This window comes from Chrysochloris asiatica, unplaced genomic scaffold (assembly GCF_000296735.1).
Source record: "Chrysochloris asiatica unplaced genomic scaffold, ChrAsi1.0 scaffold00250, whole genome shotgun sequence".
Taxonomy (NCBI): Eukaryota; Metazoa; Chordata; class Mammalia; order Afrosoricida; family Chrysochloridae; genus Chrysochloris; species Chrysochloris asiatica.
In genome coordinates, this window is record NW_006408768.1 from 777582 (window position 1) to 793156 (window position 15575).

Here is a 15575-nt window from a genome sequence, read left to right on the forward strand (position 1 = left end):
ATCACCACCAACAACCATATATATGGTGGTAGTGGAGCCCTGGTGTGGGTCTTTGGGTTAATGCGCTAGACTGCAAGGTCATTTTGAACCACAAGATCAGTGGTTCAAGCTCACCAGCTGCTCCTCAAAAACCCTATACAGTGTCGCTATGGGTCAGTACCAACTTGATGGCACTTCACAACTATATATATATGCTAAATCACTTGTTAATGGTCCATTGCCTATCCATACTCCACAGAATTTCTTTTTAAGTTGCCTTTGAGTGGATTCTTACTTATGGTAACTCCATGGGTGTCTAATTAGAACAGCGTTTCGGTAACTGGAAATAGATTGACAGATTTTTCTACTGAGTGGACGCAAACCACCAATCTTTTGGTTAGCTGCCAAGCACACTAATTATTTGTACCATTTAGGGAATCTACCAAAGAAGGATGGCAACATTTTAAAGATAAGGAAATGAAAATTCCTAAAATTGAGTGATTTTCTCCAGGTTGAAACAGTAACACATGGCTGAGAGGAAACTGGGACCCTTCCCCCCTCACTCTGTTCCAGTACTCTTCCCAACACACCATACCCTCTGAAATGCCGCTTTTCTTAAGGATATCTCTGCTCACTTTGCTCCATGTGTTGATTTGTTTTGGCAGTGCCCAAGATGCAGTTTAAAGAGCAAATGTATACTGGCAATGAAAATGATGAGCAGATAGTTGCAGTCATCCACAGGAGTGGAGATGTACAGTACAGGTCATCAGTGAGATGCTACACACGGCAGGGATCAGCACAAGTGATGAGGGACTTTGAAGAACGCCCAAACACAGATGTGTCCACCATCACATTCTACCCTGGTAAGTATGAGCTTGACATTTTTAGTTGGAATTTGAGGAAGCCAAGTTTTTGTTGAGAAACATATATCATTAAATTCAACGAACTTGTGAGTTTTCTGTGTACCAAATGATAATAAAGTGAGAGATAGAGTAGCAGATTGAATGTACTTTCGACTTTTGGTTTATATCAACTCGTTGATTCGTTTCTTGTTTCGTCATAGTAGCCATTCAAGTTCAGCAGTTCAAACCCTCCAGCTGCTCCATGGAAACTATTTAGGGTCGCTGTGAGTTAGAACCAACTCAATGACACTTAACAACAATATTAGAGGCAAGAACTTAATTGTTTTTGGATCTATGATTTGCTTAACAAGTCAAAAGTTAATCATATTAAAAGTACAACTGTTGGTCTTTACTAATTCAGAGCGAAAGAACAAGAAGGAAACAAAGTGTCAAAGAAGAAACTAGTCGGCAGGACAAATAGTCTTCACAAACCATGGCCTCATTTACCCTGAAACCAGAAGAACTAGCTGGTGCCCTGGTACAACTGCCAATAATTCTAGTCAGGTAGACTCACCCATAAGCTTTAATTGGGATAATGGACATGTGTTTAAGCATAAAGGGTACCACCGAGTGATAATAATATTGAAGTTGGGTATTACTGTAATAGCTGACCATTTAGGTGACAGAACGTGTCCCATCATCCCAATACTTCTGGGATGTACAAAGTAGGGAAAATATATATTTGCTGCATATATACATTGGAGTGATGTGTTTGAAGCAAGTATTCTGCTACTTGTGTTTATATATATATATATTTGTAAATTTTGGTGAGTACAACTGTAACCCAAATAAATGGAAACCAAATATCATTTTACAATTACACATTAAAAATCCTAGCATTTTGAAGAAATGGTAAGTTAATTTTCATAACTTTCTTATATTCAACTGTCTATATATATTTTAATTTTAAAAGCAATTAGTATAAAGTCATGTATTAATAAAGAAAAATATAAATTCATTGAAATGCTAAGGAATTTACACAAATTAACTCTAATTTCCTAACCTTTGTTGCTGTCTTGCCTGCAATTGTAATCCTCTAACACCTTCTGTTTAGGTGTGTTAAGTGCATTAAGCATTAAGTCAATACGAGCTCATAGCAATCTTGTGTAGGGCTTCCAATGAGTGGCTGATGGGTTTGAACCACCAACATTGTGGTTAGCACTCCAGTGCTTATCCGATAGCACTCCACCAAGACTCCAAATATTAGTTGTTGTTAAGGGCCGTTGAGTTGATTCTGACCCATAGCAACCCTGTATAGGGTTTCTGAGGAGCAGCTGGTGAGCTTGAACCACCAACCTTGCAGTTCAAACGGCTTTGCAGTCTGGTGCATTAACCCACAGCACCACACCAGGACTCCAAATCTTAGTAGATCACTAGAAATTGTCAATGTGTCCAGAGAGATTTGAAAAAAATTAAATATAGAAATAAACTAAAGTATTAAAAATTTAATCAATTTAAGTGTAATATTTTGTAAAAGGACAGCAATAATAGTTGTACAACATGAAGAATATAATGAATATTTCTGAAGTATGCACATAGAAATTGCTGAATTGGTAAATGCTTTGTTTTATATATTATCACCACAATAAAAATACTTATAATTTTTATTTTAAAAATGTTTATTTGCTTACAACAAAATTTACTAATTTAATGTACAGTTTGATAAATTTGAGTAATTGCATACAATCTTGTAACCAATGCCACAATTACAATTATAATTCCTTGCCATAAAAAATTTTCTCCTTCTTTACAGTTGGCCCCTCCTCTCATATCTGACCCCAGGAATTCATTGATTTTCTTATTGTACTTTAGTAAAACATTTAATTTCTATATATCTTTGTAGTTTTTTTCATAAAATATTTATCTCACTTCCTATAAATAACGTAAACACACACAGAGAACTTTATAAAGACACAAAGTCAGAGACGTAAGTAAACATATGAATCAGATACACCCATAAGTATCTTCAAATTCACAATTCTCAATAATTACAGTTATATGTTTTTTGGACTACGGGAAGTGATTCTTACTATTATTATTCCAGGTGAGACCGAAAAGCCCTGTATCCTTGAGCTGATGGATGATGAATTCTATGAGGAGGTAGAGGAACTCCGTCTGGTTCTAGGCACTCCACAAAGCAACTCTCCATTTGGGGCTGCAATTGGTGAACAAAATGAAACTTTGATAAGGATCCGAGATGATGCTGACAGTAAGAAGTCATTTATGATGCTCAACTATGAATTGGGAACTGAAATCAATTTGTGTGAATATTTGAGGAGGCTGTCACAGTTGAATTGCAGTCCCTGGTATGGTGCTATTGTCCTTCTAAAGAATTGGGAAGGCATGATGCACTTACCTCCTGCAAAAGAAAGATCAGAGACTTAGGGAGATGAAAGATAGGTTTCTTAAGCATAGATATTCTTACGGAGATGTAAGCAGGGGGAGCCCTGAATACAATTGGACTTCTTCTTTATATATCTTTTGTCAGGGGATTGGACAAGTACCCAAGGAGCCAATTCCAGGAACTGGCCCATACATGGTTTCCTGAGTTTTGTCTTTCAGGTTTCAGTTTATTATTAACTAACTTTATTTCTTCTTAGTTTCCTCCCTCCCCGACCCCTCTTATCAGAAATTACTCATTGCTGAGGTTGGTTTGTTTCCTGCTGAAACAGGCCATTCCTAGAGTGTGTGTTCTAACTACCTAACATGACAAGAGGTTTTGAAGCAGTTTAGAAGTAGGAAAAGCTAAGGCAAATGAGGAGGAAGATTATCACCATTAAAGTCAATAAAGTTTATGTAAAATATGGCTTATGTTCAAAGTTTGACTGAAACCCAAACATTAAGTTCCTTTCTCTCCCCACCTTTAATGTCAACAGTTTCTTCCTTACCTTCTCTCTCTGCTTTGAGTGGTCTGCTTTTGTAAAATGTTTCCCATGTAGGAACAACCCAAAGTACATGCTCTCAGGGAGCTAGTCCCATACCAAGACAGAAGCTGGACTGTTCATGCTTGGTTTCCCCTAACATACACACCAAGTATAGTGAACAAGGGAAGCAAATAGTGAATTGCTAAATTGACTCCTCCCACATGAAAGGAGACATCAGAAATAGAAAGCATCAGAAATACAATACTAAGAATTGTTATTTGTCTGTGTTTCCTACAATTTTAGAGACTGTTATTAAATTTGGGGAAAATAAATTTAGTGTCAGTGAACCCAGAGAAGCAGGACAATCGGTGATTATAAAAATTCCAGTGGTTCGCCAAGGAGACACTTCAAAAGTTTCCATCGTAAGAGTCCACACCAAGGACGGATCAGCCACTTCTGGAGAGGACTACCACCCTGTGTCAGAAGGTAATGGGGCCCCCAGGTGGATTTTGCTAGCACCACATCAAACTAAAATAAAAGTAAACATACTTCTTTTATCTCCATCAAAAAGCAAAAGCAAAGGAATTTATTGCTCAGATTTTCTATTTTTACCTGAAGTATGCAAGTGTGCATTAAAGATTTGGCAATTTTAAAGTAAACGTGAAGTGAACTGGGTTTTGTTTTTTGTTTTTATCCTTGTTTTTTTGGGAAAAACAGTTTAGTGGATTGTTTTTTCTGCCCCCTAACCCTGAGGAGTTACCTTTGCCCTCCTTTTGGAAAAGCAATCTGGAGGCTTGTGGGTGTGGGGGAGTTCCCTGGTTACTTTCTACCCCAGAGGGTTTGTTACTTTTGCCCAAGGGATTGGAATTTCCTGGGTAAACTGTAAACAACTTGTTGGTTTGATTCTTCTGCCTGGTAATTAGCAAGACTTGAGTTGATTGTCTCAAGGGTAATTGAAGATTACTTGAACTCTGGTTTGGTGGAGGATGCCCTACCTTGTAACTAACAAGAATTGGAATATGTAAACCATTGAACTGTAGAGTGATGTGGCGCTGTAGAGCAGCCCTGGACTGAGAATCACTTGGTCAGCAGTTCAAACCCATCAGCTGCTCCTCAGAAACCCTATGAGTCAGAACCAACTCAACAGCACTTAACAAGGAAAACCTGGAAGAAACAGAGATGCTGGCTGAGAGCTGAGCTGTCAATGCAACAGCCACATAGGAGTCCAGTGGTCCTGAAGCTGGCTCTGAGCTGGGCCACTTAGCAGTGAAGAGAGTGACAACAGAGCACAGCTAGGATCCCTGAGCAAGCTGCTACCCTGGCTTCACAGTGACCCCCAGAGAGCTGATTGCAGAGTTCTTTGTGGCCACTTCAAGGAAGCCTGCAGATTAAAAGTGCTATGGGGTGAGTGGCTAGTGTCAGAATTTATGGAGAAGTGGGGAGGCAGAGATATAACTGGCCCCATCTCTTAGGTGGCCACCGTAGGTTAAGTATCTCATCTGATGTGGCTCCATAGGGTAAGCACTGGAGTGCTAATCACAAGATCAGAAATTCAAACCCACCACCTGTTTTCTGAAAACTCTACACAGGGTAGTTGTGAGTTGGAACCGACTCGACAACACTCAAGAGCAAACACAACAATCTCATAGGAACCAGCTTTGTGCTGATTCAGATTCTCATCTTCTATGAATTTAGACAATTTCATGGATTGCAACACAATGTGCCGGTTAACTTTCTGTTTTGAGTCTCCTTAAACTTTCAATGAGTTTTACTTACGTATGGCAGTAGGATATTAAATTCAAATTTTGATAAAATGTGCGTGATAGTCTGTTTTAGAGTACAGAAAACCAGCAATCTGCAACTTCCAGGTACAAACATTTGGGTTAAAAAAAACAAAAAATCAAACCTATTGTCATCCAGTTCATTCCTACTCACAGTGATGCTATATAGGGTTTCTGAGGTTGTAAATCTTTACCAGAGCAGAAAGTCTTGACAGGATAGTAAAATGGTAAAATGACAACCACAGAGACCATGAATTTTCTGGGACTTGTGTTATTTGTAGATAAGTCGGCTTCAACACATGGCAACCCCATGAGCAATAGACCCCCAGAGCAATAGAAAAAAACACAGCTCAGTCCTGCGCATCTTCATGGCTGTTAGTGTGTCTGAATCCACTGCTGTGACCACCATGTATTTTGAGTACCTTCCAATCTGAAAAGCTCATCTTTCAGCACTATGTCAGGCCATATTCTGCTGCTATTGTAGGTTTCTCAACTGATTTTCAGAAGTGAATTTCTTCTGAGTCTGTCTTAGTTTGGAAGTTCTGCTGAAACCTGTCGTTTCATTGGTGACCCTGCTGGTACCTGAAATACTATTGGCATAGCTTCCAAGCATCACAGCAACATGCAATTCCCCACAATGCAGCAGACTGACAGGTAGTGGTTTGGGAACTCAGGAGCAGTTTTATAGGGGCATTTCACCTGTCCTTCATCCCTCTCTGTATTTCCTTTTTTTAAAAAAAGCATTTCATTATTCACTTTTATGAATAACTAGAATAAACCAATTCTTTTCTCTGTCTGTAGATTATTTACTTAAATATTAAATATAAACTGATGTCCAAAATTTAGCTTGTGGTTATCTGGACTTATAATTATCCACTTTGTTTCCAGTACCCTGTCTCTCTACCAACAATCATTTATCCTTCAGTACCCTAGCTAAGGAGCTCTGATAGCGTAGTGGTTACGAATCGGGCTGCGAACCTTAAGGTCAGCGGTTCGAAACTACCAGCTGCTCCGTGGGAGAAAGATGAGGCATTCTACTCCCGTAAAGATTTACACCCTCGGAAACCCTGTACAGGGTCGCTATGGGTCGGAACCGACTCGACAGCACATAACAACAACAACAACAACCCTAGACCTTCAGGAACTCTTGTTAATCGTCTAACTTCAGAACCAAAATCATTAAAAAGCAACCAATAGGATATAACTGAATCTGTAACTACATTAACAAGACCGGAGGAAAACATAGCATTTTCTACAAAGGAGATTGTATTTTCTTAGCATATACAGTAAAGGTTTGAAAAACTATTATAGAGTTTCAAAGTCATCCTCAGATTTTTATACAAAGTATTGATGATATATTTAAAATAAATCACATATAATCAAAAAGGAGAGAAAATAAAATTAATGACTAAATTAGAAAATCTAAAATGTGTCATTTCTATGGTAAGCAGATTTTACACAAAGGAAAGGAGTCCTATGGGTTAATGTGCTGGACTGCAAGGTATGTTTGAACCACAAGATCAGTGGTGCAAACTCACCAGACAGTCCTCAGAATTCCTATAGAGGGTCACTGTGAGATGGAACTGATTCAACAGCAACACAAATGGAAAGTTTGTTCTAGTGATCTAAAACTAAATATTGGCAATATGACCTTTGGTGTATCATTTATTTTAAGACAGAAACAAAATTGTGGAGCACTGTGGGACTGCAGGATAATACACTGGACCACAAAGTTGGATTGAATCACAAGGTCAGTGGTTCAAACTTACCAGGCGCTCCTAGGAGATCCTATACAGGGTCTCTATGAGTTGGAACCGACTCGATGGCACTTAACAACAACAACAGTGGACTGGTGGGGACAGTCAGAATTCAGTGATAGAATTCTCACCCTCAATTTGGGAGACTCAGGTTCAATTCCCAACCAGTGCACCTCACAGGCAGACACCATGAACAGGCTACAATGTGTTTCCAGACTAAGACAAACTAGGAAAGCTGCCTGCCGATCTGCTTACCAAAGTCAATCAATAGTCCCATTGGCAACAATCGTGAGTTCGGTGCAGGATTGATGAATACAGTGCTCCAAAATTAAACTTAGAATAATGGAAAATGTTTTATAAAAAGTCTGACAGATAAGGAGATAACCTAACAAGTGTACTGTGAGAAAGGAATCATTTGAATATTTCGTATAAATTTTTTTTTTTAACTTTAGAAATTTGACTTTAAAAGAATAGATGTTCCAAGTATGTGAAGACTTCCAGAACTCAAGCAAGCCATGAAGAGAGCTGGATGACAGTGGGCTAGGTTGCACATTCAGGCTCATGAGAGAGCTCGGATGGCAGTGAGCTAGGTTGCAGATTCAGGCTCCAAGAGGAGAACTGGGGTGACAGTGAGCTAGGTCTCTCCTATTCGGGCTCCTTGAAGAGAAGGTGCTCAGGTCTTAGCCAGCTTATTGCTGTCAGACAGGAAGGTGCAAAACAAGTCAAAGCCCTGTAAGGAGCTCTGGTAGCGTAGTGGTTATGAATTGGGCTGCTAATCTCAAAGTCAGCAGTTCGAAACTACCAGCTGTTACATGGGAGAAAGATGAGGCTTTCTGTTCCTGTAAAGATTTACAGCCTCGGAAACCCTATACAGGGTCACTGTGAATCAAGACACATAACAACATTGTTCCTTGAGATGCCCCAGATTTTCAAAGGTTAGAAACTAATTTTTAGCATAATGTCACACAAGCCTAATGGGTGGGTGAAATGTCAACTATTTGCATCATATGGAATAAAGGAATGACAAGCTCTCTCAAGGTATGAGAAATGTCATGATTCATTGACTCAAAGAACATTTCAAATATAAACAAAACTAATTTTAAAGAAATGACTGACTTAATAACTCAATTCTAAAGAAAAATGATTTCATAACTGATCATTAGAAACTAGAAGTAGAAAACAAAAAATGATTCCTTTTAAAGGATTTATTATTTAGATTTATGATAATTAAGCTGCAATTACATCAGAAGGCAGCATCCTTTAACTAAAATAATTATGCATTATATCCTTTTTCTCTTCTCTCCTGGACCAGTTTCTCAAAAGCTGTAATAAAACCAACAAAACCATTTATCCAAGTTCAGCAGTATGGGCAACTGCTTATCATGAGCACAGTAAAGTCAATTAATTTTTATCAATTTAAAATTTTGAAAATGAAGGTTAAAAAAGGATTCTTGTTATTGTGTTAAATTTTCATTATAATAAAGTAATTCTTTTTAGTGTGGAAATACAAGGATGGGGAAAACATCACTCACATTTGTATAAGTTTTCTGAATTTCCAAGAAAAACAACAAAATAGGAGTGTTGTTTTTTTTTAACATGACATAATACACACATAACCCAACAACTTATTTACACAAGTGCCTAATGTCAATACCATTCATACTCAATACTACTTGTGCCCCATTATTTTAGCCTTAAGGAGAATGAGAGGTGAATTTGTTAGGTTTTGTCCCAGAATACAACAGTTGATTATCCATCCTATAACTCAACATTATTTTTCAAACTGTGGGTCAACCATTCAATTTAGTAGCAATGATTAGAATTTTCATTCCAATACAATGCTGTTGTTAGGTGCTGTCCAGTCAGTTCTGACTCACAGTGACACTATATGCAACAAGATGAAACACTGCCCAGTCCTGGGCATTGTGTCTGAGCCCATTGCCGTCATTGTGCCAGTCCTTCTCATGGAAGAACTTCTTCTTTTTTGCTGACCCTTTACTTTGTCAAGCATGATGTCCTTCTGCAGGGGCTGGTACCTCCTGATAATTGTCTTAAGTACTAGAGGTGATGTCTCACCATCCTTACCTCTACAGAGCATTATTTGTACTTCTTCCAAAACAGGCTTGTTCATTTTTCTGGCAGCCTATGGCATACTTATTTTTTGCCATCACCATCATTCAAAGATGCCAGTTCTTCCTCAGTCGTCTGTATTCATTGTCCAGATTTCATATACATATGAGACAATTGAAAATGCTATGTTTTAGGTCTGGTGCATCTTAGTCTTCAAAGTGATAGCTTTCTGTTTAAATACTTTAAAGAGATCATTTGCATTACCCAGTGCAATACGTCTCTTGATTTCCTGGCTGCTGCTTCTCTAGATGTTAATAGTGGGTCCATGTAATATGAATTCCTAGACAACTTCAATCTTTTCTTCATTTATCATGAAGTGGCTCTGTACATTCTTTCCATCTTCTTTCTATGCTTCTTGTGTCATTCAGTATTTTGCTCATGTTGTTAAGTGCTGGTGAGTCAGTTTCAACTCATAGTGATCCTGTATAGGGTTTCCAAGGAGTGACTGATGGGTTTGAACTGCCAACTTGGCAATGAACAGTCCAGAGCTTATCCTACAGAGACACAACAAGACTGCATTTTGTCCAGATAATCTTTCAATATTGCAACCTGAGGCTTGAATTCTTTTTCTTCAATTAGTTCAGCTTGAGGAAAGCTGAGAGTGTTCTTTCCTTTCGGTCTTTGCACATTTCATTATAGTACTTGACTTTGTCTTCTCAAACTGCCCTTTGAAATTTTCTGTCGTTTTTTTGCTACATCATTTCTTCCAGAATATTTATCTTCCCTACATTCAAGAGAAAGTGTCAGAGTCTCTACTGACATCCATTTTGGTTTTTTCTTTTTTTCCTAAGAAACAAATTTTCAACCTTTTACTTTCTCCATATATTATGTTCTTGAAGTCATCATCCCACAATTCCACTGGTCTTCCATCAGTAGTATGCAATGCATCAAATGTGTTCTTGATATGATTCCTAAATTCAGGTGGGATATACTCAAGGTCATATTTGGCTCTCATGGACTTGTTTTTATTTTCTTCACCTTCAACTTAACCTTGCATGTGAGCATTTTGTCTGGTCCAACATTGGTCCCTGGCCTTGTATTGACAGAGGATATTGAGCTTCCCCATGGTCTCTTTTCACAAAGGCCGTCAATTTGATTCCTGTGTATTCCATCAAGTGAGGTCCACATGTATAGTCACCATTTATGTTGTTTCTGAAAATTAGTATCAGTGATGAATAAATCCTTGGTCTTTCAAAATTCTACCATTTGATCTGATACTGTCCTATCACCAAGGTCTTATTTTCTAACTACTGATCCTTCTTCCTTGTTTGCAACATTTTCATTCTAATCACCAGTAATCAGCAATGCATCTTGATTGCATGTTTGATCAAATTCAGACTGAAGAAATTGGTAAAAATTATAAATTTCTTCATCTTTGCTATTAGTGGTTAGTTTATAAATTTGAATAATAGTCATATTAACTAGTCTTCCTTTTATGCATATGGACTGTTGTACTTCAGGAAAGATCTTGAAATTTGTTCTTTTTGATAAGTGGCATACCTATCATCTTCAGTTTTCAATCCCAGCATAGTAAACCACGAAGTCCCAGTGTTTACTATAAAATAATCTCTAGACCACAAGGTCAGTTTGAACTGCAAGGTTGGCAGTTCAAACTCACGAGCGCTCCTCAGAAACAGGGTTGCTATGAGTCGGAAATGACTTGATGGTACTTAACAACAAAATAGTAAACCATATGATTGTCAGACTCAAAAAAATTGCCAATACTGGGTCCATTTTAGCTCTCTAATGTCTAAGACTCCTAGTGTGGTATTGTGGGCTAATGCATCAGACATCAAAGTCGTTTGAACTGCAGGGTCGGTGGTTCAAGCTCACCAGCTGCTCGGAAACCCTATACAGGGTCCCTATGAGTCAGAATCGACTTGACCGCTCTTAACAACAACAACAAATGTCTAGGAACCACCTTGTGGTTCTGTGGGATAAGTACTGGACTGCAAATCACAAAGTCCACTAGCTGCTTTGCAGGAGAAAGATGAGGCTTTCTGCTTCTGCAAAGATTTACAACCTTGGAAACCATATATAGGGTCACTGTGAGTCAGAACTGATAACAACAACAATTCCTAGGATATTTAAGCGTAGTGGTTACGAATCGGGCTGCGAACCTTAAGGTCAGCGGTTCGAAACTACCAGCTGCTCCGCGGGAGAAAGATGAGGCTTTCTACTCCCGTAAAGATTTACACCCTCGGAAACCCTGTACAGGGTCGCTATGGGTCGGAACCGACTCGACGGCACTTAACAACAACTTAACAACATTCTATGTTTTACAACGTCTAATTAATTTTCCCAGGTTCATGCCTCATATATTCCACATTCCAATTTTGAATGGATGTCTACAACTGTTTCTTCTCCTCTTGAGTAGTGCTGCATCAGCAAATGAAGCTTCTGAAAGCTTTGCTCCATCCACTTCAAGGTCGACTCTACTTTAAGGAGGCAGCTCTTCCCTAGTCTCACTTTGAGTGCGCGTCTAACCGGAGATTTTCTCTGGACAATTTTTTTTTTGTTAAAATCGATCACCAAGTCCTTCTTCCTAGTCTGTTTTTGTCTGGAAGTTTCACTGAAACCTCTCTACTCTGGGTGACTCTGCTAATATTTGAAATGCCGGTGACATAGCTTCCAGCATGGGGAGTACAGTGGCTCTGTAAGATAAGCACTAGACTGCAAACCACAAGGTCTGCATTTCAATTCCACCAGCTCTTCAGAAGAAAGATGAGACTTTCTGCTCCCACAAAGACTTACAGCCTGAGAAGCCCTATACAGGGTTACTGAGTTGAAACCAACTCGACAGCATTTAACAACAATAAACTTCCTGCTTCACAGCAACATTGGAGTATAATGGTGGTAGTGTGGTGTGCCATGGAGTCGATTCCGACTCATAGTGACCCTAAATCTTTACGGGAGCAGAAAGCCTCATCTTTCTCCCACCAAACGGCTGGTAGTTTTGAACTGCCGACCTTGTGGTTACCAGCCCGACTCATAACCACCACACTACCAGAGCTCCTTGTAATAGCCATAGTAAGTATAAATGTTTGTTAAACATCTGATTTCATTTTATTCACACTTACACAAATATTCATATACAGAGATATATTGGCCACAATGTAAAACGTATTTCTCATTGTAGATCACAGTCAAAAAAACTTGAGAAAAATCTCTCACATTCATATGTTAACTATTTAAATCTGTGATTTGGCATTTATAGAAATTGAGTTTAAAGAAGGAGAAACCCAGCACTTTGTTGAAATTGAAGTCATCTTCGATGGGGTGAGAGAAATGAGAGAGGCCTTCACCGTTCACCTGAAACCTGATGAAAACATGATCGCTGAGACACAAGTAAGTAATAAAATGGCTGATAAATTTATAGCAAAAGGTTAATGTACACCTTATCAGAGAAAGTGCATATTAATAACCACATGGTGTAAAATGATGAGCCTTACAAGAAAAGGATGGCCTTTTCATTTCCTAAATAAGTTACCTCCTTTGGAAAATTGTCATTTGCAATAAATCAAGGACCAGAGCCACTGAGTCCCATATCAACCCACTTACATGCCCCAATTAATCAGTAATGATTGAATTTGAAATTAACCTCAGCTGAGAAGCATATTGTAACTCAATGCGAGACTATTTAATTCATGGTGTGGCGCTGTGGGATAATGTGTCACACTGCAAAGTCATTTGAACTGCAAGGTTGGTGGTTCAGGCTCTCCTTGGAAACCCTATACAGGATCGCTATGGGTCAGAATTGACTCGACGGCACTTAACAACAACACTTAACTATACCAAGAAGCTCTGATAGTGTAGTGATTAAGAGGCGGCTGCTAACCTCAAGTCAGCAGTTGGAAACTATCAGCTGTTCTGAAGGAGAAAGATGAGGCTTTCTGTTTCTGTAAAGATTGTTGTTGTTGTTAAGTGCCATCTAGTCAGTTCCGACCCATAGCGACCCTGTACAGGGTTTCCGAGGGTATAAATCTTTATGGGAGTAGAAAGCCTCATCTTTCTCCCGCGGAGCGGCTGGTAGTTTTGAACTGCTGACCTTAACCTTAAATATTACAGACTCAGAAACCCTATACAGGGTCGTTATGAGTCGGAACTGACTCCACGGCACGTAACCACCAGCACCATTTACTATACCAGGTGCTGGGAGTGCCGTGGTTCTATAGGATAAACACTGGACTGTGAACCAAAATGTTGGCAGTTTGAGCCTACCAGCTGCTCCTTGGAAACCCTATACAGGGTCTTTATGAGTCAGAACTGACTCAACAGCACTTAACAGCATCAACAACATATTGCTTATCAAGTCAGCCCAACTTATGGCAACCCTATGTGTATGAGAATAAACAGTGATTTCCAGGATCTTTTAAAGGGCTGATCTTTTAGAAGTAGTTCACCAGGTCTTTCTTCCCAGGTGCCTGTGTGTAAATTTGATCCACAAACCTTTTAGTTATCAGCCAAGGATGTTCACTATTTGCACCACACAGGGACTCCTAATTCACACCAACCAAACCTAAAATTCATGCTACCGCTTATTAAAATATATATTCTAATCTCACCCTCAAAATTCCTACCTGCTTTATGAAAATTTGATGTCCAGCACTCTCGGGGACCAAAAAGTTGTAGACTCATACAGCTTTTTCCCATTGCTTGATTTATACTGCATTATTAACTAGATTTTCTTTAAGATAACCATAATTGTCTCATAATTTTGACCTTTGTATCTAAAAGAATTTTACAAATTATATGTCATCTTAGGGACAGACCAATTTTTATAATATTTGTGCTTACATTTATTATTTGTTCCAGTATTAGTGTATGGTTACATTGGAGATCTTTTTTCTGAAAAGTTTATATCTGTTTGTAATCTTGACTATTTGATGGTATTTCTGCTTCAGTGGCTTACCTGCTTTCATGCCATGTTCAAAGTTTGGAATGTTTAAGCAGACATCCTTATTAAGTATATTTTTATAAGTCTTGATCATTGACAGGTGAAATATTTTACTACTATTTTTATGAAATAGTGTGTTAACCTCTTTGGGGTGAAAGGAGTAGAGGTTTATGCAAATGACCTCAAGAGCTAAAGACGGTTTTCAGAATACACTTGTAAGTATAGGTTTGGAAGCTGACATATACAACTGACCCGTGAACAACATTAGGACTAGGGGCACCAACCCAATCCTGCTCCTGCACAGTCAAAAATCTGCATGTAAGTTTTGACTTCCCCAGAACTTAACCACTAATAGTGTACTGTTGACTGGAAGCCTTACCAATAACACAGATATTGATTAACACATAGTTTGTATGCTATGTGCATATGCTGCACCCACATAAAAGCTACAATTTCAATAGGGGATACAAAACAAAGGAATTTTGCAAACAACAGTGCATGGTTTTCATACCTGCTGTTGAAGCTGCAGAAACGACTTCAAGTATTTCCTTTTCCTTTTTTAAATGGTCTTTAGGTTGGATCCATTGATCTTGAAACAGTGGCCAACTGTAGCTACAGACCTCAATCCACAGTACATGCCAAGCAATTCAAGTTTTTCTTGTAATGCCATGACTTTTCATCTTCTTGGAAGCAATTCCAGTGTCACCGGTGGCACTTTTTACAGGCCCCATAGTGTAGTCAAGGTTTATAGTATTGCTCTGAGTCTCATGAAAAGTCTGTGAGAACCATGACAGCCTTCTTTTTACTTTGATATACAATTTACTGGGGAGATAAACCGCTCATCCAGAGATGACTAAGTGTCACACAGCACTTTTTAGAAACCCACATATAAGTGGACAAACACAGTTTAAATCCACACTGTTCAAGGGTCAACTCTAGTTGTAAGATCACTCCAGAACCAAGGCAAATTTACCAACAGTGATCTTATCCCATCAGCAAAAACTGTTCATAGACTCCACCACCCCCATATGGGACTCAGCCTTTCCTCTACCTGTGCCTCAGGCTGCTCTTTCTGGCCTCAGCTTTGCTTATTGATACCATTGCAACTTCCACGCTATCCAGAGCCTCTATAATCTGTTTTCTCCTTGGATATCTGTCTTTAGCTTTCCTGTCCCATAAACGATTTGACATTTTTTTTTCCCTTTTAGTTGTGATGATGTTGTTGTTGTTGTTAAGTGCCATCGAGTCGGGTCCGACCCATAGCG

General features: G+C 38.8%; 1 protein-coding gene across 1 annotated transcript in view; it reads left to right on the plus strand.

Annotated features, from left to right (window-relative positions):
• Positions 1–15575, plus strand: part of FREM2 (FRAS1 related extracellular matrix protein 2) — a 288153-nt gene that overhangs the window by 232997 nt on the left and 39581 nt on the right. Inside the window, exons 9-12 of the mRNA XM_006873709.1 lie at positions 645–842; positions 2926–3090; positions 4049–4231; positions 12631–12761. Coding sequence (XP_006873771.1) covers positions 645–842; positions 2926–3090; positions 4049–4231; positions 12631–12761 — 677 coding nt within the window. The remainder of the gene's footprint in view (positions 1–644; positions 843–2925; positions 3091–4048; positions 4232–12630; positions 12762–15575) is intronic.